The 25769-nt window shown below is 42.2% G+C and overlaps 1 protein-coding gene across 1 annotated transcript; it reads left to right on the forward strand.

Moving 5' to 3' along the window:
* Window positions 1-1056: 1056 nt before the first annotated feature.
* LOC130482342 (tryptophan 2,3-dioxygenase-like) lies at window positions 1057-25308 on the forward strand. Its single transcript, XM_056855054.1, has 14 exons — window positions 1057-1060; window positions 6907-6971; window positions 8658-8725; window positions 10606-10708; window positions 13634-13724; window positions 15514-15584; window positions 16298-16425; window positions 18208-18394; window positions 19132-19239; window positions 20804-20915; window positions 21439-21496; window positions 22549-22628; window positions 23579-23669; window positions 25155-25308. The coding sequence occupies exons 1-14, from the start codon at window positions 1057-1059 to the stop codon at window positions 25306-25308; spliced, it is 1320 nt and encodes a 439-aa protein (XP_056711032.1).
* Window positions 25309-25769: the final 461 nt, after the last annotated feature.

Raw genomic sequence — 25769 nt, forward strand, 5'->3', positions numbered from 1 at the left:
AAGACATTTAAAAATTAATTGCTACAAGCAAGAACTCAAATTTAAATTTTTATTTTAGCTGTAACCTGGAAGAAACAAGTAGTAACTTTTTTCATTTCTCTGTGCTATAAGAGAAGTAGAACTTTTTGTCAAAGCTGTCACTGCCTTTGTTTATCTTCCTTTTGACATTAGCATTACAAAATTCAAATGTTCCTTTGCTATGTTGAAGGAACAAGTGTTTTGGCAACATCTCTAGACATGAGTTTATGTGTCCAATCAAATCTGGCACCATATTTATTTAATTGAGAGCAACTGGTCCTGCAATCACTGCAAGGGTGAACTTAGCCAATCAGGAATCATGACTTGAATGTGATCAGTCACATTGCCGATGGACTGGGAAATCACGTGGGGGGAGGGGCTCCAGGAGTGATCATGAATGCTCGCATGTGCAGCCCCCCAGTGCCTGTAATAAATGGCTACAAATCATGTTCAAAGGTTCAGGGTATACAAAACAATCCTAGTTATGGATCAAGTTGATTGCAGAGTATTGCTTTGGTTAATTCCAGAAAATTACATCACGGGGTGGTTCCAATTGAATTTGGGATCCAGTCCCATAGAGTACTTATCATACTTAAGTCCCTTATTACAGAACAGGGAGCACAGCCATTTTGCCAGATGTGAAAAACAAAACAAAACAATGACTGTTATGTCTGCATTGGTATGATTGCTCTACTTATTACAAAGTATGAAAAAATCTAAGGCTCAGTCTTACTCAAGTTAGCACATAGGAAGCATATGAAATAAGGAGTAACACTGAAGGACACTGTCCTTCAGTGTTACTCCTCTGAAGATGCCTGCCACAGCTGCTGGCGAAACGTCAGGAAAGAAAATACCAAGACCACGGTCACACAGCCCGGATAACCTACAAGAACCAATGAACTCTGACCGTGAAAGCCTTCGACATATGAAATAACTTCCATTTTTAGAAGGATTTTTGTTTGCTTCATAGTTATGTTTTGTTGATGCTACACCATGCAGCTTTATGTTAAACTCAGTGGGAATTACTTCTGAGTAAACATGGGTAGGAGGATAAAAAGCAATAAATGAATATTGTCTTCTAGGAGCAAACTTTACTTGCCTAGCCAGAGGTCTTAAAAGGAATTCCATCCATCGATCCATTGATCCATCGATCCATCGATCCAGCGACCCAGCGACCCAGCGACCCAGCGATCCATCGATCCATCGATCCATCCAGCGATCCATCCATCCATCGATCCATCCATCCATCCATCGACACTATTTGTAGCCCACCTTACCTCTGCAAACTCAAGGAGGAGAACAGAACAGCAAAAACTGCAAGGACACAAATCATAAGTGTTCAACAACAAGTTAAAACCAGTACATAAATAAAACACGTGGTTAAAAGCACACCAAAAACTGTTTATCCTCCATCAAAGGCCCTCTGGAAGGAACGATCTTCCACTCCATCCTAAATAGGACAAGTGAAGGTGTCTGCCACACCGACTGAGAAATCCCATGGCTGAACTGTTGCCAAATGGCCCATCCTAGGTGAGGACACTGGCAGGATACAGCTGTCTGAGGAGCTTAACTTGTGCAGAGGAGTATACTGGCAGATGTTGTTTGAGAGGTCTGAGCCAAGGAAGCCAGGTTTTGAAGGGCCTTAATAGTGATGTTCAGCACTCTGAATTCAATTGGAAACAACCGATGCAGTTGATGTAGCTCTGGCATTAAACGTTTCAACCAGCTGACCACAGTCAGCAGTCTTGTTACCGCATTTTGCAACAAATGAAGGTTCCACCTAGAACACATAGTAATCCAACCTGGAGGTTACAGTAGTATGGATCAGCATAGCTAGGTCAGCACAGTCTAAATAGGGGCCAGCCATGAGCCAAATGTAATTTAATGAAGGCACTCCAAGCAACAGTACCAACCTGTTTATTCATCAACAAGTCCGGGACCAAGAGCATGCCACGGTCTTAAATAACAGTAAGCTTAACCCTGCCAAAGGCTGGTAGACCATCCCTTCACCACTCCAAGCACTCTGCCTTCCCAACTAGCATCACCTCTCCCTTGCCTTGATTAAGCATCAATTTGTTCACACTCAGCCACTTGACCACAGCCTCAAGATACTGGCCCAGGACATTCACAGCTGCTTCTGGAGGCTTAGACAGTGATATATAAAGCTGGATGTCATCTGCATATTTGGTGGAAGCTCACTCTGAAGGTCCTGATGATCTCAGCCAAAGGTTTTACATAAAGATTAAAGAGCTTTGGGGATACACTGGATCCTTTGGGCTCCCTATATAACAGGTCCCAACAAACTGTTTTCCCCCCTCTCCTGTGGCAACTCTTTGTTTCCTGCCAAAAAGAAATAAGCAACATCAATGTATGGCCGTCCCTTTTACCCTAAACACTGATTGCAGTTGATCCACCAAAATGTATCATTGTCAGTCATATCAAATTGCTGCTGATAGGTCTAGAAATATCAACAGTGATGGACTGCCCTTATCCAACTGTATCCAGAGATCATCCACCAAGGACAATTGGGCTATTTTACTCCTGAAACTCATCCTGAAGCCAAACTGAAATGGGTCAAGGGCAGATGTTTTATGCCTGCAGTTACTCCACCACATAAATTCAGTTGCTTTGCTCAGAAATGAGAGATTGGACAGAGGTAGATAGTTGCCCACATCCAAAGATGATTTCTTAAGAAGAGCTTTAATCATAGCTTCTTTCACCTGTGAAGGAAACTCCCCTTGAACGAGGGACATAATAATCTTCCCAAAAGAGGTATTTCCCAGCATGATTTTAACAGCCAGCATGGATCTAATTGGAAAGAGATGGTTTTTACAACCCCAGGCACTCTGTCAACATCAGTCAGTGAGATCAACCTGAAACTGGGTAGTTTCCTTTTAATACTTAAATTAAAAACAAAAACATCCAGCCTGAAGATGAGTTCTAGTGAACTCAAAAGCTCACACACTGTTATGTATAATTTGTTTGATCCTAACAAAAAGCTTTTATTCTTAGATTTTAGATCTACTCTTAATAGCCAGAGGGAGGAAGAGGAAGCAGGCTCCTGTTCCCTGGGGCCAAATCAGGTGATAGCACCTGCCTAGGAGCTGGTGAGCTTAGCATGGCAGGAGAGGAGGCAGTCCCCTCACTCCTCACTGCTTCCTGAATCAACCTGTGAGCCAGTTTTCCACTGACAGTTTGAGCAGTGCTCCACCCGCCTGGCCAGAGCTCAGCAAGCTCTCATGCCATTTTGGTTCTTATGCTGAACCTATGGGATGGACTTACTGTGCATTCCTGAGGGGGGGCGAATCCTCTCAGGAGGCGGAGTGACCTCGCAGCCAGCATAAGTGTGTCTTATCATGGGACAAGACGCACACACTGGTGGCGAGGGCAGTTCCATCGGTGCCCGAGTGCCTCACCCCTTGCCAGTGAAGTGTCCCCGTGGCGCAGGCCACGGCGGAGACTTGCGGCACCAGCGTGGGGGGCATTCCCAAGGTGGGCCAGGGGGCGGAGCTGCTGTTAGGCAGCTCACTATGCCCTTTCGGTCCGGGATGCCGGCAGCCAGGACAGTGTTGCTGCGCTTGCTTTTTAGCAGGCGCAGCCTCGCTGTTTTCAATGGGACTTTTAGCAAGTCCAATTGCCGAAGTGGCCCTTTTCTCCAGGAGAACTGATCTCTATCGGCTGGAGATCAGTTGTAATAGCAAGAGATCTCCAGCTAGTACCTGGAGGTTGGCAACCCTAGATGGACTGCAAGAAGAGATGCAAATGAGAACCTTCAGTGGTAGTCTGCGAAACAATTTTGGATAGGGATTTCTCAGATTTAATGTACATGAGTTTATATGCAGGCAGTGCAATTTACAATGGCTGTTTGACTTTTTATAGTGTCAATTTTTCTAAGCCACCTTAAGGCAAGTTATACATTTTTAAACGCACAAATGGTTTAATGTCATAATCCAAACTGGGAAACTATGATTAGAGCTTTCCCTTCAAGCCAGGATTGCAAACTATGGTTTGATGGGGTGGGGAGTTCGGCTCTGCTTCTACTTTGTACATTATTATTTGAAGCTGTGTGTGAGAGGAAGAAGGAGTTTGCTCTTTGTTTCTGCACTTTAAATGATGGTTTGGAGAGGTGTCCGAACTGAGCAAATATTTTTTTTAAGCGAAGAGTTGCTTTTTTCCGAAGTGTCCTAGTCCTGTCTTTGCTCCCCCCCCCACTTTTTTTTAACTAACCAGTTGGTCGTTTGCAGATCTTTGAACTTTAATCCTCCCACTGAGAATGAGTATCTGATTGGGTTATTAATATTGCATCAACTCTTATCCATATTTGCCTAACCTTGAGTTATTGAATCTCCATTTACTTAAAGCAGACTATAAATTGGATGTGGAGGTTAAATTCAAAGGTTACTGTGTCTGTGGAAATTACAAAATACTCAGGGAACAAGGGAACCACTGGCGCTTAACTGCAGAGGAGATAAAGATATTGATGCTTTTATGACAGAAATGGTCATTCAAAATATTCCTTCCTGCCCATTCAAATTTCAGAGGCAATAAATATATCTAAGCAGCCTCTAGAACAGATCCAGAGGGATGGCTGAAGTTAAGGATATTAATTCCTTTTATAGAATAGACAAAAACATTTTAATACACATAGAAGTCCACAAATAAGTGGATATGAATGATCCAAATTGTTTGAAGTTATTTTCACTTCCTTGTTAATGGCCACAATGAAACAAGCCCTACTTTCCCCCACCTTTTTGCTTGTCCTGAACTATTTGCCGACTATTATGTGAGGGTCCTGACGGTCGGCTGGCTCTGCAGCGACCCCTATGCTGCAAATGAGTACCATTCTGCATTGTTGTCTAATGTTTATTGGGATGTAAAATCGTTGAAAGTGTCAACTGTTTTATTTTTACCATGTTATTGAAATTTTTATTGTGTTTATTACATTGATTATCATGTTGTGAGCCCTCCTGAGCCCGGGGAGGCTGGGGAGTGAGGGTGGGATACAAAACTAACTAAATAAATTTTGGACACAAGGACTTTGCAGCTGTAAAGGGAGTCTGATAGGATTCATTTGGAAAAACCCTTGTTCCCCAGTCCTTCTCCTTGAATACAAATTAGGAATTTGAGTTATATCCTTGTGTGTTAGATCCAACAGCCATGTACTTGTGGTTAAGCTGACCACATAGGATTTGTGTTTTTATTCTTCAAAGAGAAGTGTCCCTAGCCCTCACTGAGGATACAGCCAAAGGGAGAGAATCATGCACCCATGGCCACTGCTGAGCAGGGCACTGTCTCAAACCAAATACACAAAGCTACGAGAAAATGACTCTTTAGAGCAGTGGTTCCCAACCGGTGGTCCGCAGACCCCTGGGGGTCCGCGAGAACTAAACCAGGGGTCCACGAAACAAAGTTATACTGGTGGTCCGTGGACCACCAGGGGTCCGGCACACAGCTCTCTCCCTCTCTCTCAGTTGAGCTGTGGCCGCGGCTCAGGGGCCGTGTGTGAGGTAAAGCACCCTCCTCCTCCCCCACTTTCCCTCTCCTCACAGCGTGGCCAGGTTTTGCACGCGGCACTCGAGGGCCGGCGTCGCTAAGGCATGCGGCGGCAGCAGCCAATCAGCAGGCGGGATTTTCCCGCTGGTTTTGGCTGGCGGAGGAGGCCGAGGTGCTGAGGACGGGCGGATGGCAGGCCCCCCGGGGAGGGAAGGTAGGAAGGAGCCCAGGCGGCGGCAGCAAGGAGGAGGAGGTCTTGGATTTGCCTTCCTCCTCGGCCTCCACCCCGTTCCCTCTTTATAGGGCCGTCCCCCTCTTAAACGCCTCCCCTGCCCCCACACTGGGCTGGGCCGGGACTTCCGTCAGTCTGACCCTTCGCCTTCCGCCCCACCCATGTCCCGTCCAGGCTCATCTGACGCCCAGCTGGCCAACGGGCCGCTCAGAAGCTGGCGGCACGTGTCTTCTCCTCCCCCTCGCTTGTCCTCCTGTCTCCCGGCCGTTTGTGGGGAGGTCCCTCGCTGTGCTTCTCTCTCGTGACGGCTTCCTAGAGGAGAGGGGACGTTTTGGCAAGGGACTGGCTGGGCCTCGGTTCCCCCCGGCCCCCAGGCCGCTCACGCGGCCACTGTCCTCCCTCGCCGGCAACGCGGCCGAAGGAGCGCTTGTTGGCGCGCGTGCTGCCCTCCCGGCTCCCTCCGTCGGGGACAGAAGACGCCCCCCCCGGGCTAGCCTCCAGGCATGGGTTGCCCCCCTGTGCGGTAAGTGTGCGGCGTTGTAGAGGGCCCGCGACGGAAGGGCTAACAGCCGTCGCGGGACGGGGTTATTGGCCATTTGTGAATGGGAGGTTTTGCCTTGGATTTGCCACTCAGATGCACGTTTTCCCCATCCAGATTCTCAAAAAGCTGCATGGGGGGTTATTGGTCATCTGTGAATGAGAGGTTTTGCCTTGGATTTGCCTTTCAATAAAAAGTTGTTTGTATCATTGAAAGCTCTGCTATTGTGTTTTTTCTTTTAAGGCAAAAGATGTTAACATATGAGTTGTTTTTTCTAAACTAAAACCTCAGTATTCAGGTTAAATTGCTGCATTGGCACTCAGAAATTTTATTTTGAACCTTGGGGTCCCTGCACCGAACAAAAAAGTTCTAGTGGTCCCTGGTCAAAAAATGGTTGGGAACCACTGCTTTAGAGCATCTTTGTCCTTTTTTCTCCAGCTGCCCAAGATGACCTCCAGCCTCTTACTGTCTGAGCTGCCAAGTGATTGCAACCAGGTTGCACCTTTAGAACAGATGCAATGAACTGGTAACTACTGGGATGATGTTGTGGACTTTTTTGGAACATGTTGGCTGCATTCCCTTTGGAAACCTTCCCTTTGACACCCTTTTTTCCTCTTGTTTTTAGTCGTGTGGAATGTCACTGGTGACTATGCTGACTTGTTTGTGGCAGGTAGGATGAGAAGTGCAGTGGTGAGTTTAATTCTACAGTGTGTGTGTGTGTGTGTTATGCATATACCTTTATACTGTCTGTCCTGCATTGTGCAGACCCAAAATGGTTTACACACACACACATTCAAGAACACATCACCAGGAGAATGGAAAAAACATAAGAAAACATAAAGAAATGGTCCCATGAGACCAATCTGGCCTACTGTAGCTTCTCTATTCAAGTGAGAGCCAGCATGGTGTAGTGGTTAAGAGTGGTGGTTGGAGCGGTGGAGTCTGATCTGGAGAACTGGGTTTGATTCCCCACTCCTCCACATGAGCAGCAGAAGCTAATCTGGTGAACTGGATTTGTTTCCCCACTCCTACACACAAAGCCAGCTGGGTGACCTTGAGCAAGTTACAGCTCTGTTAGAGCTCTCTCAGCCTCACCTACCTCATAGGGTGTCTTCTGTGGCGAGGGGAAGGGAAGGTGATTGTAAGCCGGTTTGAGTCTCCCTTAAGTGGTAGAGAAAGTCGACATATAAAAACCAACTCTTCTGCTTCTTCTGCTTCTTGTTCTTTTTCTTGTTCTTCTTTCAACTCTTCTACATAGCTGCTATCCAAAAGTATCAATGCAAATCCTGAAAAGATCTTCAGTCTTTAAGGATGAACAGGGCCAGCAGCTAAGTCACCTTCACTGGTGAACTCTGGGCTTTTCAAGTATCTGGAAAGAGGGAGGGGCAAATTCTCAGCCAATCTTTCCCTGTTGGCCCAGATACCTTTTCTAATTGATCATGTTCCCCTTTCCCTTCTCCCAAGTTTATCAAGATTATTATGGCTAAAGCATGTCCTTCCGTACTGAATGGGTCCTGAGTATATTTAGGATGAGAAAAGCTGCTCACCCTCAGTATTTGCTATGAGAAACCAGAGCCTCCAAATGCTGAAGGTATTAAAACCAGAATAGGTAATTGTGTCCTATGAACACTGGTGTCACTGCTGAAACACAAGTTTTCTGTATATGTTTCCCTGTATACCTCACCTGCAAACCTTGTATTCTTGACAAAGCAAAAACAGTTACATCAGCCAATACAAGACAATCAACTCTCCTACTGGTTCAACAGAAGGGAGGCTCAATTGCCTCACCTTTTACTCAATGGCCTAGTTAGCTGACCAAAAAAGCAAGATATCTTTTGGCTTGAAATACTCTTGAGGTTGTCAGCAGTTGAGAAATACCCAGTTCAGTCAGTCATTATCACTGCCAGAAGCTGGCCTTCTGAGCACATGCTCAAGGCTCACAGGGAAAGAGCTGGAATCTTCTATCTGCCATCTTGCTGTTGCAACCACTGCGTGTAACTGCAACAGTTAAAGAAGTAAACCACTTCCTTGCTCACAGAGGGAAATGAGTGCTCACAGTGTTCTTGTTTGTATATTTATTTAGACAAAGCTGCTTTATGTCAGTGTGTCTGACTGGCAGTAGCTCTCCAAGGTTTCAGGCTGAACGAAGTCTCTACTAGTACCTGATGCCTGAAATCCTCTAGCTGGGGGATATGATTGCCAAATCTAGGTGGGGAAATTCCTGGAGAATTAGGGGCGGAACCTGGGGAGGGGAGGGTTTGGGGAGGGGAGGGCATTGCTTTGCCATAGCTGGCCCTTCCACCTGCTCTATGAACCCAACAGAAAAAATATTAACTCGCAAAAGAGGTGCTTTCCTTGTCTCATTGTTAATTCTAGAAGGAGAGGCTACAGGATGAGTCTTCTAATCTCCTAGCTTTACCTCTCTGCCTGTCTGCCAAAGCTGAGTATGTCCATTTGAGCCAACTGGATCACATTTATATATTCTTTCACTACTCCCTGAGAACTGTAGTGCAATCTGGTAAGATCTGAGTATGTGCCAGCATGACAAATGTCACCGACTGGCCAGTTCCATCAACCATGCAGCAAAAGCAGCACACATACTCTGAACATGTGTGTGTAAAGTGCTGTCAAGTCGTGACCGACTTATGGTGACCCCAGAAAGGGTCTTTCAAGCAAGTGATTGAGCAGATTTGGTTTGCCATTGCCTTCCTCTGCAGAGTCTTCCTTGGAGGTCTCCCTTCCAAGTACTGACCCTGCTTAGCTTCCGAATCTGACGAGATCAGACTGTACCATGCTGCCTTCCCTCCCACTCGTAATATAGCTGTTTTAAAAAATGCAACACCTGCCCAGGATGACCCTTTTAAATGTTTGAATGTCTGCTTTATAAACATTGAATCATCTCCACATGGAGCCACTGAAACGTATCTGTGGGTGGTGTTAGAGGTTCTAGCTATAGTTTGTTATGTTTTGATTTTGAGAACATTATGCATGAGGTTAGTCCTATCTAACTGATAGTATTCTGGGAAAGGTTTTTTAGGCATCTTGTGAAACAGTTACATCACAAAATGCAAGTGGGCCTTTCAGTATGGAGGATGTGAGATTATTCACTCTGAGCTCTCTGTACTTTCGGCAGAAATCCATACCGCTTGGGGCAAATACAGTTTCTTGCTAACAGTTCCTGCTGGTATAAGAAACGTCCTGGGCTGAACAGGCTTACCTCTGAGATGATTTGAAAAATGGTATAATTTATTTGGGTGCTATCCCAAAGACTCAGATGTAATTGGTGAAAAGAGAGTCTGTATCATTTAGTTCAGCAAGTGCTTAGTTAATGATTAGGAAGAGTTGAGTAATGACGTTCAACAAACACAACTGTTTGGGGGAAAGTAGTTAGAGTTCAAAATTCCTTTTTAGTTAAAGTACTTTTCAGCCTAGCTAACATACGCTTTAAAAAAATCAAATTTAATGTAGAGATACAGGCATTTGATGGCTCTAATGACAGCCTTGATTCCAGAAAGCCCTTGCCATTATCTTCATTATATAAACATATTAATTTCTGAATTGCTTTTGCATTTTTTTAAACTTAGGACAGTCTTTCTTTAGCAATGACGGATACACAATAACACCCTTCATTTTGTGTGTGTTTTTCGTTCTACTTTGATCTCCATCCCTTTGCATGACTGAAAATGGTTAGAGGAACTGCAGAGGAACTTTTGACCTTTGTGAGTATTTCTTCAGTGCATGTTGGGGTTGACCGAAAGAATTGATCAGTTGACAAAACAAATACTTCATGGAGTTTGTTTCAGAGTAACTTCTGTAATTATGACTACAGGGATGGGCCGATAAAGAAGCAGGGATTGGTCTAAATCCTAGGATCATCTTACATAAAAAGGAGACTGCCCTCTGCTTAAGGGGAGCTCAGTGCATTATTGGATTCTGGAGTCATGAGTGGGTGTCCATTTTGGGAAAACAAATATCAGTGAGTACATTTCCGTTTTTAATAAACAACGGCAGCACTTATTTTGATCGCCAACCTTACGAGAACGTCAACAATATTACATCAGTATTGCCTATTGATGTAGATGGTTAACTACTAAAAGTACTTTTAAAAAAGAATAAGAAGCTACCTTTTGAAAACAACAACAAAAATAACAATAATGATGATAATGATGATGATGATAAAAACAATATGTTCTACAGTGCTATATGATTAAAATGGAATTGTGGAATCAGCTTTTTAAAAATTATGCTCCATCCCATCAAAAGGTTGGAACAAGTGTAGGCAGTCTGAATCCCTTAGCCTAATTGTCTTTTGTTTTATTCCTAGATTTAATTTCAACAAGCTGTCTTTGTCAGACGGGGAAGATAAGTCACAAGAAGGGGGAAATAAAGCAAGCAAAGGGGGGCTTATCTATGGAGACTATTTACAGGTAAATGGAAATTTGTGATGGGACACACTGCTTTTCTCTTCCAAAAAATGGTCATCTGCATACATGCTACCTCCAATATATTGGTGTGTGAGAGATTTAGCACCTCAGTTGGACGTGAATCTTTGTGAACATTTATGTTATGCAAAACAATTTCCCTCAACTTTTATACGAGTCAATGGATGACGGATAGCAAGAGAGTTTGATTATTTTAATACAACCTGCTTTTGAGTTAGAAAAGAGCAGAACAGTATTTAAATTTTGTTCAAGCTGCCTAATCTGCAGTTCGTGAAGAGAGCAGAATGTCCTTTAAAGAGCAGAAGGCACTATATTGTCGGAACGAATACAGGGCTGGTGTCAGCATATCTTGAAGTGGGGCAGCTGCCATGGCAAGGCCCACTGCTGCTGACTCCCTACTGATGTATCTCCTCTGATGCCTGCACTCACACCCTTCCACTGCCTGCTTGTGTTTTGTTGCTTGGGCTCCCAGCTGGATATGCTGCCTAGTGATGCTGGAGAAGGAGACGTGGGTGGTACACAAATAGGGTTGCCAACTCTGGGTTTGGAAATACCTGGAGATTTTGGGAGTGGAGCCTGGGGAAGGTGGGATTTGGGGAGAGAGGGACCTCAGCAGGGTCTAATGCCATAGAGTCCACCCTCCAAAGCAGTCATTGTCTCCAAACAAACTGATCTCTGTAATCTGGAAATCAGTTGTAATCCCAGATCATCTCCAGGTACCACCTGGAGGTTGGCAACCCTATGCACAAAATGTCAGTGTTCCCTGTGGCCATGGCAGTGGCACTCCTAGCTGCAGCCACCATCCAGCACCATCGGGGAAAGGGCCTGCAGCCAGTTTGGGCAGCTATTACTACAGGTAGAGGGAGAGCTTGCAAGTGGGCAGGAGAATGATGGTCAAGCAAGTGGGGGCATGTGGGTGGGTAGCCAAGAAGAAGGGCCTGGTAGTGGGCTTAGGGGGGTCCTGGGCACTCTCTGTCACTGGCCCTGAATGAACAGACTATCTTAACAAGCCGTAGTAAACCACTGGGAACTAAAGGCCTGAGAATAAATTAAAAGTTATACAATCATAATGGTTTTCATTTGGCCAGTCTCTCTGCTAGCCCAATTGTTTATTGTCTAGACACAGTCAATAATTTTAAGACTTGAAGGTATTAATGATAGCACTTATGTTATTTGGTAATGTGATTCAGCTGAGTCTTTATCTGGAGTCTATGTTTTTAAGTTTTTTGAGGCACATTTTGTTTGACAAGAGATTAGTCTTGGGGCAGAAAAAAATAATGTGCACACCGTGGGCATAACACCTCCAGCTCTTTAAAAAAAGTCATCTGTTTCCAGTCAAAGGGGGTTACTGCACTTGTATTCCCAGCGATGTATTAAGAGTTTGAAAATGTTCTAAAAAAAATACTGTTTGCACTTTTTATGTATTCCCACCGTTGTATTAAGAGTTTGAAAACTTATAAAAATTCCTGTTGGCACTTTGTTTGGCCCCTTTAGCTGTGAAGACATCTTCCAACCATTTATAAGCCGTGGTATCCAAAAACCATTTTAAAACGATGTTTTTTAGAACATTTTCAAAATCTTAATACATCGCTGGGAATACGAGTGCGGTAACCCCACAGAGGACCACCCAGATAAAGCACAATAACTGCTACCATTGGAATCTGATTATAGTCACCCTTTAGTTGGCAACTATGCAACACAAATAATTATATTGCGAGGGGCCCTATGAGTTTTTACCCAGGCTGTACAAGAAGTATACTTTGCACTGAATTCCCCACCCAAATATATGCATTTTTATGTTATTTACACATCAATGAATCAGCATTACACATGTTACCTACATCTATCTATAAATTATACACACTGCACTTATAATATTCATTGGGTATAAATAACATAAAATTAGCAGGAGATTTCCTGCTACTGCCTGGCAGTTGGCAACCCTACTCCTCAGGCTCCACCCCTAAAACCTCCCACCGGTGGCAAAGAGGGACCTGGCAATCCTACTCAGGAAGCATAACAGTGGGGCTGTCCTTGAAAACAACTCCACGTGAGACTGCCCTTGAAAACGACTTGGAAATTGCCAGTGGTTCAGAATGTGGCAGCCTGTTTATTATTGCAGGCTAGCTGTAGGGATCATACTCTACCATCTTTATGTTGGTTGTCAATATGATTCTCAGTCCAATTCAAAGTGCTAGGAGCTGCAACCTTGAAGGACTCTTCCTCCCGCCCTTTCTCTGTTTGTCTGTCTCTCTCAAAATGAACTCTCATGGCAACTTCGCCCAGCAACCTTTGTTGGATATACTAACCCCCTCAAGGGTACATTCTGCTGCTGCTTATTTATAGGTTTTTCATTGGCCTCCCTGGCTATTTGGAATGACCTCTCAAAGGAGCTTAGGATGGCTTCAACTCTGTTGGAATCCCACAAGGGATTTAGCACTTTTTAATAGGGCCTTTGGAGTCTCCTGATACTGATGGAAATCTAAGGACTCATAGGAGCCTGGGCAGGGCAGTTTTTATTGTATTTTCACTGGCTTGTTTAGATAATTCTCAGTGTATTATGTGAATTGTTTATTTGGTGACCCACCTTGGGTCCCAGTTATTTGAAATAAAGGTGGACACATAATTATTTTAAATAGATAAATAAACAGCAAGACAAATGTGTGTGATTTTCTCAAATTAGCATACTATGTATGCTGTATGCATTTCCTCCTATTAGCCATTTCATCACAGTGGACTATAGATCACAATAGTAATGTTCTTTTTAAAAAAACAAACAAACTAACATAGACTAATATGACTCTGAACTTAAAGTTGTGCATGCTCATGCTGACTGTTAAATGCAAACTCATGGAAAGAGAAGTTTTGTTGTACTGCCTTAAGACCAAGGCTTCTATTCTTTCTTTAAAGCTAGACAAAATATTGAATGCTCAGGAACTTCAGAGTGAGAAGAAGGGGAGCAAAATCCACGATGAACATCTGTTTATTGTAACCCACCAAGGTAATCTTCTGGAGCAAAAGCAAAAATAGTGTACTATAAGCTTATGTTTATTATTTGATGATTAAATTATGTCTATAAAATTGATACATAAAACATAAATTGATCCAATTTTCTGTTAGAGTCCAGTTAGAGTCCATATGCTTGTATATGCCTTATCAGTTTCTCAGAAATGCGTTGGAAATGAAAATAGATGGAGACCTTAATGGGGTACAGTTCAATTTTTAGGGGGAAGTAGATTCCCCTTTGTCATGACCAGGCTCAGACTCACCAGATGGGGACCCAGATGAGCTCCAGGAAGGGACAGGATGGCTTTCTGAGGCAGATCTAGAGGCACAGGGTTTTCCTCAGAGCCAGAAACTGTGGCTCCTGAGGCCACGTCACAAGACCTCAAGCCCCAAGCTCCCAAGGCCATGTGCCAAGAGCTTGAAGTTGAGACCTTGCCACTGAGAGACCTAGCAGAAGTTCCAGAAGCAGTGGTAGCCACCAACCTTGCAGGTTCTGCCACCACCCAACAGAGGCAGGAGAGGCAGTGGGACCATGCAGAAGCAGCCCAGTGGAGACCCAGTGCCAGGCTTGCAGCCTGGGCTCCAGCTCTTGTGCCAGACTCAGTTGTCAAGACTTAACTGGGGCTAAAATCCTTCAAAGGAATGTAATCCTTTGAAGGATTTTAGCCCCAGTTAAGTCTTGACAACTGAGTCCCAGGTGTTCCCTCCAGAGCAGATGGGGTTGCCTTGCCTCCCTCATAGCTTTGGGCTGAGAGGGGGCTCTTGCTGGATCAACCTGTTATCAAGGCTCCAAATCTTATGCTCTGCTTTTTTTGCTCCGGGCCCAGGATCTCCAAGAAAACCCTTCTTGCTGCAGCACCTGCAGTCAGAATACCCTCATTTCTTCTTTTATTGTTGTATACATTCACTCTCCCCTCTGTTTTACTACTTCTGAATTCCAGTTTCACTAGAAAAAATGTTCACTGGAAAAGCCAGCATGGAGTACTGGTTAGAATATCATACTAGGATCTGGGATATTCCGGTTTGCCTGCTGCCTTCAGCTTTTCCTAGCATTATTGTTTTTTCCAGTGAGTCTTGCCTTCTCATAATGTGACCAAAGTACAATAGCCTCACTTCAGTCATTTTAGCTTCTAGGGAGAGTTCAGGCTTGATTTGATCTACAACCCTCTTGTCTTTTTGGTGGTCCATGGTATCCATAAAACTCTCTTCCAACATCACATTTCAAGGAATCAACTTTCTTCCTATCAGCTTTCTTCATTATCCAACTTTCACACCCATGCATAGTAATGAGGAATACTATGGTATGAATTATCTTGATTTCGGTTGCCAATTTTCACTCCACCTTCATCTAAAACTAATCCAGCTTTCCTTTTGATATGTTCTGCATATAGTTTGAAGAAATAGGGAGATAAAATACATCTTTGTCTGACACTTTGCCAACTGGAAACCATGACTTCTTGATTAATACCTGGTAGGGCTAGAGACTTGGTCCCTCAAACTCTAAGCTGAGGCTAAGTTGGAGGAACTGGCAATGGCTCATTACCCAGGATTCACTCTCCAGTCTTGCTTGTGTTGTTTTATCCTGTTACTAGCCCTTGACATAGTATGGAAAAATTCAAGGCAGATTCTATACGTGTTTTCTTTAATATTCTACTCTTAAGGAAAATTTTATAGGACCATTTCATAATAAATCAAGAGATGCTTAACTTTCTGATGTTCAATATGAATTCATTATCACTGTTTGCTAAGAAGGGAAACTAACAGTGTATGCCTTTTAATTGTAGCTTATGAACTATGGTTCAAGCAGATCCTGTGGGAACTGGATTCTGTCCGAGTGATATTTCAAAATGGTCACGTAAGTTGTATGAAAATAGATTCCATTTAATATTTCCGTTATTGGCTGTTTTTCATGAAACACACACAGTATTTTAAATTCAGCTCTTTACTGAAGGTTCTATTTATTGAGGAGATTTAGAACAGCAAAATTATCTGTTGGGCACCCAAAATCCCATTGAAATAAATAAGACTTAACAACATAGCTAACTGATGAAGACTGCTCTATCCTATATTCATCTATCTTGGAGTAAGCCCCTACATGTGACTTGCTTTTGAATAAGCATTCATCGCCCTATGCTGTAAGGATGTTAAATGTTAAATACAATTATTCAGGAATATGCTACATTGATCTGAGTAAACCTAGTTAACATTGTGAAGCATGTCTGCAAACGTGGTTGGGAGTAAGTCCTAGAGAACCCTGCAGGTCTAATTTCGAAGTAAACGTACAGAGGATTAGACTGCCAATGTAGCCTAAATAGGATTTATGTACGCCTAACTTGCTTTGGGTTTTTTGCCAAATCTGATCAATTATTTCATATACATTCCTCCTTGGAAGACACAAGCATGAATAATATAAGTAAACCCTTCAGTGGTTTATAAAAACTAAACAGCAAGATCTGGGTTAAATGCTGTCTTCATTACATGAAACACAACGATTAAAACAAAGCCCCTATTCCTTGTCTTGCTAGTGAGCCATGAGATGTATTTATCTTCTCCCCCTACCCCACTAAGGTGAGAGATGAACGGAATATGTTGAAGATTGTTGCTCGAATGCACAGAATTTCAATGATCCTTAAACTACTCGTGGAACAATTTTCTGTCCTAGAAACTATGACAGCCCTGGACTTCTTTGATTTCAGGTAAACGTTTCCTTTGATTCATTCACAAGTGACAATACCCATATCACAGAACGGAACCCTTTGGAGCCAAAAGAAAGTTTGTCATTTGTCAGCATTAAACCTTATAACTCATAGATCAGGATAAGACTGTTCAAATGAACAAGACTAATGTATGCTTTAGCAAATGGAAGCTGGTCACACCAAAGGTGTACGCTCAGCAATTCTGTCTGGTTCATTTTCAACTAAAGGGTAGAATTTGATGTGTGACTCTTCAACCCAGTTTGCTGAATTTACAAAACAAAAAAGATGAGAAGCGTCCACTTGGATCTTAACTAATCAAATAATGAGTTGAAAAGCCATTTCTGTTACTATCCCTATTATAACTATTCTGTATTTTCATTATTTTAGTTACTTCAGAACAAGGTGGCCAATGTTAAGTGGGGAGGAGAAAGAGGAGAGGGGAAATAATTAAAATCAAATAATAAAAGAGTAATTCTAAACATGCACAAGGCCAGCAATCTTGGAAGACCCTTTTCTGCCTGAGACCCCGAAGAGATGCTGCCAGCCAGCACAGGCAACACTGATCTAGATTGATCACATGTGATTTACAATGAAATCCTAAGCAGAGCCACACCCATCCAAATCCACTGATGATGCATGCTTTTATTTATGCATTTATTTATTTATATCCCCTTTAATTCAGCAGGACTCACTTCTGAGTTAATATACAAATGTCTGTTTGATTTATATCGCCTTTTCTCACCAAGAGCCCTGTGGCACAGAGTGGTAAGCTGCAATACTGTAGTCAAAAGCTCTGCTCACAGCCAGAGTACAAACCCGACGGAAGTCGGTTTCAGGTAGCCGGCTCAAGGTTGACTCAGCCTTCCATCCTTCCGAGGTCGGTAAAATGAGGACTCAGCTTGCTGGGTGTAAAGTGTAGACAACGGGGGAAGGCAATGGCAAACGTAGTGTGCCTAATAAATGTCACAATGTGACGACACCCCCATGGCTCAGTAATGACCCGGTGCTTGCACAGAGGACTACCTTTACCTTTTTCTCACCACTTATGACTCAAAGTGGCTTTGAACATAATTCTTCCCTCCACCATTCTCTCACAACAACAACCCTGTGAGGTAGGTCAGGCTGAGCGTTTGTAACAGGCCCAAGGTCACCCAGTGAGCTTCCATTGGTGAAGTGGGGATTTGAACCTGGGTCTCCCAGGATCCTATTCTGCCACTCTGTCCACTACAGCATGCCACTCTGAATAGATTTATAAGGGTTTAACTCTGTTTAGGATTGTGCTGTTAGCATAAGCCTGTTTTGTATGTTTTCTTGCTTGGCAGTAAGCCCCATTTAATTTAGCCCAACTCACTTCTGAGTAAATACAAAAATGTTTGATTTTGTAAGTACTTATATTTTATACTTGCAATATATCAAGACAAGCAAAGTAAATGTTTTGCAAATATTCTTGATTTGTTTGAATGCAGAAGGTGGTGGTTAATTAGAAAGAATTTAGAAAGCATTTTGTGCAGATTGATCTAGTGTCTATTCTTTTTAAAATGACGTACTCTTTGTAATAATTTCTGGAGTGTTTCTCAGTACAGCGCTCCATTGCTTTGGCTCCCTGCAAGGAACCTTCCGCACCATCTCCTAAGACACTGAGCCAGTCTCTGCTTTCCATAAAGAAGCAATTAGACATGGTGGTCTATGTTTTGCTTACTGAACGAGTTTCCTCAAAAGCATATATTAAATTGTACTTCACTTTTTCCATTGCAAAACTGTTCTTTTTCTCTACCTTGAAAGAGATTATTTGAGTCCAGCATCAGGATTTCAGAGCTTACAGTTTCGATTACTGGAGAATAAGATTGGTGTCCCACAGAGCCTGAGAGTCCCATACAACAGAAGACATTACCGGGATAACTTCAAAGGAAAAGAAAATGAGTTACTGCTGAAATCTGAGCAAGAGCTAACTCTGCTGCAGTTAGTGGAAGTAAGGGTTCCTATTAATTGGTGACCAGCTGCGGGGCAATTCTAGCAATAATTTATGGATTTCAAAGATCTCATTAAATTTGGCCAAGAGGGATTTACCTTAGTTGAGCACAACTAATGTATTTGCACAAATCTAAATCCCTCTTGCCTAAAATATATGGGGCATTTGCACACTTGGGTAAATTCTTATGAACACTGTTTGCAGTAGGTTAATTAAAATGCCTTAACATTATGAGAAAGCTTCTCTGATTTGCTTTACTAACTACAGTAGTACATGAAGCAAACATCAATAACTGTATATACTTTTCGAAAGTGTGGAGTTTACAATAACCTTACTGGCCATAGGTAAAAGGGATACTTACACAGCTGGTGTATCATTTATATGTCACTTAGACATGGTGTGGACATTGATCCACACCCCCAAAATATTAATTTTGTCATCGGAAGCAAATCTGTAAAACATTGTTAAAAATGCCACTGCCAATTTACAAACTATAAAAGCTAGTTACTAGACAGTGTATTGTACACAAACAGATTTTCCACTGTTGAAAAAGGGAGGAGGCAACCCCCCTTGACCACCCAAAAGGCTATGCTGGGGATTGTAGGACCTCCATGGACACGATTCATGTGGAATGAGGGCTCTAGTCCAGAGGGGAACTGGGTGAGAAAACTGGCTGGATACAAACCAATACACAATCCATGTCATGAATGAATAATTAATCTATATTGTTCTTTAAGTCGTGGCTAGAGAGAACACCAGGACTCGAGCCAGAAGGATTTAATTTCTGGGGGAAATTTGAAATGAATGTACTTAAAGGACTGGAAGAAGAATTTGCAATGGTGCAGGTACTGATAATTTTTTCCTCTGTTAAACAAAGAGGCCATTCAATTACACTTATAGTAGTTGGTCATGTGGCCATCCATAAGTGTGGTCACATGAAATAGGACTACCTGTATATGGCTTCATAGGGTAATCCATTTTTGTGACTAGCCTCCGTCCATTGTAAGGGGAGGGATTTATGCAAGCCAGCAGAATTCCTTTTATATGCTGACATGGGCAAAATATACATTACTGCTTTTGAAACAGGTGACTAGGGATATAAATCAGGTGTTTAGTCTTCAATGGACATGAGTTTCAAGATCTGTGATTGATTGTAAGTTATGTCTGCATGACAAATATACAGCAGTTCTTTGATGATGGGGACAGCTGTAGCTCCTTCACCGAATTCCCATTCCCACTGTAAGGAACCGTGAGACTGATGTTTGTTCACTTAGTGAACAGAGACTCTGAAGAAGGAATTTCAGGTTAACTTTTGGTATATTTGTACCCAGAGATGTACTCTCATGTATGGCCCATTGTGAATCAGGTTGTCTACAAATTAGGTGGTGGTGGTGTGGGGGGAGAACATATGTGTCTTAGTGAGTTATTACTTCATTTTTGTAATGTGTATTAAAAAGTTAAAAGTCCCCTGTGCAAGCACCGGGTCATTCCTGACCCATGGGGTGACGTCACATCCCAACGTTTACTAGGCAGACTTTTGTTTTACGGGGTGGTTTGCCAGTGCCTTCCCCAGTCATCTTCCCTTTACCCCCAGCAATCTGGGTCCTCATTTTACCGACCTCGGAAGGATGGAAGGCTGAGTCAACCTTGAGCCGGCTTCCTGAAACCAACTTCCGTCGGGATCAAACTCAGGTCGTGAGCAGAGCTTGGACTGCAGTACTGCAGCTTACCACTCTGCGCCATGGGGCAGAGTATTAGGAGTATTAGGAGTGAAATATATATTCATGTAGCCACTCCCATGTAACAGTATAGAAGCATTTTCAAGAGTCTATGTGTGAAAATGGAGTGTGAGAATTCTGCCCAGGAGTTGGAGCTATGCAAGTATTGCAAAAAAACAAAACAAACAAAAAAACCTACCAGCTTCAACATGTCTGACAGGCAGGACCTATCCAGGCAAACCAGGATGTAACTTTTAACAAACTTTGTAAGTTGAAAGGAATGGAAGTCAGAATTGTGCTATCCAATATAAAGCACACCTCAGTCACCTGGAGAAATCTGAACTGCAAGAACGCTGTGAAAACGGCGGCCTTGCTTTTAGAGTGTTGCAATGCAGCCTGAGTCAAAATAATCAAGCTACTGAGTGTAAATTTTGAACCTCAGGAAAGACTTCAATAGAAGGCCAACAGTGGAGCAGGGAGGGAAAACCAGTAGAAGTTCCTTATCTGTTGAGGTAGTTTCCAAAGTCATGGTAAAGCCCATTTCAGGTACAGATAAGCTAAGATGGGTTGACCACGATACACTTTCATCTCTAAGGCAATAGAAAGGACAACAAAAGAAAAAAAATAGATTCAAATAAGCAAAAAAGGTAAGCTTTTAATATATATTTTTTTAAAAAATTGTGTTTGAAAGGCCAAAGAAGACTCAGAGGAAAAAGAAGATCAAATGGCAGAACTTAAGAAACAAAAGGAGGTTCTTATTTCATTGTTTGATGAAAAACGGCATGAACATCTTCTTGGCAAAGGTCGGTGTAATCATTCCTTGCAAACAAGCTAAAATATGATTTTGTTTGAGACCTTAATACTGTTATTACTGTTATTACTGTTAATACTGCAAGAATATATTTTAGGCTGAGATCAAGCAGTGCTTGAGTAAAGCAGTAGACTTCATATCTGCTGTTGAAGACTGGGAGTGGGATCTCTCTCTTCTCCAGCAGCATACATATGGTCGATGATACCAACTCTCATGGGCATTGATCTCCTGCTGGTTGGAGAGGGCTTGCATCTGCATACTGCTACTGAAAGAGATCAGTCCTCATGGGCACAATTAATGGTGTGAATTAAAGTAACAGGATGGGGCAAGATAGGGCATGAGTATGAGAAATTAAACTGACTGTCGACTCCTTACTACACTGGCAAAGCAATTGTTATAGCCCACCTTAAGCACTTGCAGTACTCCACTATGTTCAGCCTGTTAATGTGTGTTGGGATTTCCAGTGTGTAACAAAGCAGAAGGAACCACAAGAAAATTATTATATTATTTTGCAGGTGAAAGAAGGTTGTCCTATAAAGCAATGAAAGGAGCTTTAATGATCTACTTTTACAGGTACTTTATAAAGATCCCAACTCTATGATTCTGTGATTTGCGTGAACCTTTTTGCTACTGGAAAGGTGGTTCTCTTTCCTTTGAAAGACGTTTTCCTAAACATTGTTATCTCTTGCAAGGATGCTTAGAATTTTTCAGACAGAAATATTTTAAACATTTAGAAAATGAAACTATGCTATTTAATAGGGATCAAACACCTCGATGTTTATTTTGTTGGTAGTTTAAAATAATACTTTTTGATAGATATGCATTGGAATGTTTGGAACTCTCCCCCAATCCTCCAGTATTGGTATTTATTTAAACAAAACTCCATCTGCTTCAAGTATTGTTTATCTTCAGAAATTATCTTCACTGTTTGATGTCTGCATGCCTTTTAGAATTAAAAGCAATCTGGCATTTCAAACGTTTGTAGTTATCTGCAGTCAAGGTGTAAGGCTGAAAACTTAAAGCCTACTTAGCAGAACGTACTTCAGAGAAAACGTAGGCAGGTGGGGACTGTAAATGTGTCACATATATAGCCCAATCTCAGGCATGTTTACGTAAAACTCTCACTGGGTTCCATGGAACTCACTCCTAGATTAATGTCACACGGTTCTGAGATCAGAAGTTAATTTTCTTCTCAGGGTCTTCTGGGAAAGGAGTGAAAGGGAGAAGACCCATGATCATGACAGCTATATTCTGTTTAGCTTGAGAGCTTTTGTCATTCATTCTACCAGGTTCCATACTTGATGCACCATTTCCTTTGTGCCTCCTTGGTGCCAGTCGGTACCCTCCATCAAGCACGGCTAGTCTTTCCTCACCTATTTTTCTACATACTGCCCAACTGCTTACATGGTTCTTTACTTTGCTGTCTGTGCGCAAGTGCTAGACTTAGGGATGCCACCTGCTATCAATTTTAATTGTAATTATGGTCTTATTGTAACAGTTGTGAGTCACTTTGAGAACTTTCATTCAGTTTCTATTTAAAATAAATACGCAAATGCATAATTTATACAAATGAAAGCATTTGTATATTGAATATTGATTTCTGCTTATTCCCCCCACCAAAAAAGAGAAGAACCTCGCTTTCAGATTCCTTTTCAGCTCCTCACTTCTCTGATGGATATTGATGTGCTGATGACCAAGTGGAGATGTAAGTTTTTGCTCCTGTGTTCATCCTGTGGTATATCTAGTGTTAACATGTTTAGTGGAGAGATTTGTAATCAGATTTCTTGTCCTATTTTTTTTTACCTGAGAAAGCAGCCACAGGGTATGTCATATTTGTGTGGGATTTGGATCAGGGCTATTGTGGTGGATACTAGCTGGTAATAGGGGGTGGTACTGAGACTGACAGAAGCTCAGGATGTGTGGGTGAGCTCACTTTTCTTAGGGAAAATGAGTCAAAGCATTAATACCCATCCCTCTACATCAAGCCCCCAATCTGAATAATTCACTCCCCACCCCGTGATGGGTTTTTTAAAAGATTTAAAATAACCTTAAATCCACCACTTAACGCATAAGTCGTCCCTTTTACTACTATAGCTGTAAACAGGGCTTTGCATTAAAGCAGAATCGTAGCCCAGGAAATTAAACTGAAGCACAATTAATTAAAGGAGTTGGTAATGCAAAAAAAGGAGACAATAAACTGTTTTTATGTTGGGATTTATGCATTGCATACCTTATACATTATGGAAACCACAAAAGTATCTGCATTCTGCTGCTACATATGCATGACTTCTGGCAGTTTAAATTTAGTACTGACTAGCAGTGTTCAGGATAACGCTGATTCCTATATATAGTCAGTGATACTCATGCAGGTCAAATATGTATTGCAGCTGTTTCAACGAACAGTGAATGCAGGCAGGCCCTTGGACCCTCTGGAAAGAATATACCTGCAATTTCTGCCTGGCTAGCAAGAGCTGGGAATTTATGTATTTCATTAAAAGAGCTTTTAATACATTCCTTTGAAAACGTGCCTATGTCTGTAGCAATTATAAGCAAAGCACTGATCGTTTCAGCAGTTTTTAAGAGCTGTCTCAGTGATAACAAAATGACTTGTTTACTTTGCAAAATTATGTGCTAAAACATTGTCCCTGTGTTTAGATAACCATGTGTGTATGGTGCACAGAATGATTGGCAGCAAGGCCGGCACTGGAGGATCATCAGGGTATCAGTATTTACGCTCTACTGTGAGGTAAGTCTACAAAAGGTGGATATCTTTGATAAATATGGACACACATGTACACGACATGAAGAGGTGAAAAAGAAATCGTCTAGATGCCGTCCCTTGACTTAATCATTCATTGGTCTTCTGACAGTGAGGAGGTGTAAGCAGTCTGGCACATCTGGCTGTCAGATTTGTGTCAGAGAATTCTTGAAAATTCTTTAAGAAAAAATGATGGCTGAAGAATGACCCATTTAAGATTTCTGACTGACCACACAGAGCGAAACTGGTTTCTCCTTCTTTATAAACGAGGCCTTCTAGTGACATTAACTAGCAGTAGCAAAGTCATAACATAGGATGGAATGCATCATAAACCTATCACATTAATTGTCAAGGAGTTAACAAGCAAATTTACTTGGACTGTACTGGTGTGGACTGTAACCTCACATATAAAGTGCTGATCTACTTTGGGAGCCAATTATTGTTCTGAAAACCAAAAACATGCATCATAATTAAATGAATGTGGTTAAAACCTGTTGTCTTCTTAGTAGCTTGAACATATAAACCCAGTCTCAGGTGGTCTGAAAAAAATGCATTAGAAAAGTAAATTACTGCAGGATAGCTCTGCCTGAATGTATAAGGGCTGACCATCCTTCATTGATGGTTCAAGGCCCTCAACCTCAGAATCGAAGCTGCATGGAAAAATAGAGAAGAAATTCCAGGGAAGTAATTAAGGTTTATTGAGTGGACGCATGCGAAATGCCAAAGAGAGCATAACTGTACATCACTTAACTAGTTACAGCTTGTTTCTATGAAGCATGGGTCAGTAAGAGGTAAGACAAAAGTCTCTAGTTTGCTCCCTTAAGCCTAGGCCAACCATTCTAAGGGTTTATTCCATGTTACAAAGTCCATGTGATAGGCACATGAACTGTCAAGACACATGGTCATTGAGTTCCACACTTCCCAGGCATACCTGGGCACTATTTGGGTGCCCATGCAGGAAGAAGGGAATTATACCATCCCTCCTCCATGCCCAACACCTGACCTGAAATTACTCTGGAGCCACTACTTCCCCAATAAAGCTTACGTGTAGCCTTCAGTACACCAACTTTTCCCAACATGCAACTAATGGCTTTATGGGGCCATGTCAAATCAGGAAGACTGCACTGGTGGGAAAGGGAAGGTTCAAGCCTTCTCGCCCCATCCACTTTCCCATGTCTGGGAATTCAGTTCCCAGCATGGTACACCTAGTGCATGTCTGATCCAAAGTCCTTGTTACAGAGACCAGTCCAACATGTGGACTTTGTAATGTGGAGATAGGACCTGATCAAGTATTATAATGTGAGCTGGTAGATCATTAGAGCTTCATGAAACTTTTGTAAGAAAAACTTTCAAAATCATAGTCTGGTGACTTAGGTTACAGATAATATCAATTAGCACATATGAAAATAGAAAACATTAGGGTATACCACATCCATTCAAACAAAGCTCATGCATTTCTTCCTTTCTTTACAGTGACAGGTACAAAGTGTTTGTTGACTTGTTCAATCTTTCAACATATTTGGTGCCAAGACACTGGATACCAAAGTTGAACCCAACCGTCCATAAATTCCTTTACACAGCTGAATACTGTGACAGTTCCTACTTCAGCAGTGATGATTCAGACTGAAAAACGACCTTGGATAATACTTGCAAAAAATGTGTAACTGAAAGAACTTTGGTGCTTTAATCAAATACCGTATGCATATATTATATAATGAAGTATATGTTTATATATTTATACAAAATATTATATAGCTTCTAAAGTATAACAACTGTATTTCAGACAGATTATGAAATAAAATACACACACACACAAACAACTCAGGCTTGTTCACTATGAGGTATCAAGGTGCTGAGGAAATGTGATGGATGCTCTGTTCAAAGAAACAGCTTTTTCCTGTAGGGGCCATTCCATGTACACATGCTGCCTTGTTCTCCTGTGCAAACCTCAGCTCCTTAGTATGCTACTGTTAGGGGGCAGTTTTAATGGTGTAGGAAGGCTCAACAATCCCTTCTTCTTCTATGCCCAAAGGACACTAGTGTACTCACAGTGCTATCCTCAAGAGTTACACCCCTCTGAGTCCAGTG

Source organism: Euleptes europaea, chromosome 9 (genome assembly GCF_029931775.1).
Source record: "Euleptes europaea isolate rEulEur1 chromosome 9, rEulEur1.hap1, whole genome shotgun sequence".
NCBI classification, from domain to species: Eukaryota; Metazoa; Chordata; class Lepidosauria; order Squamata; family Sphaerodactylidae; genus Euleptes; species Euleptes europaea.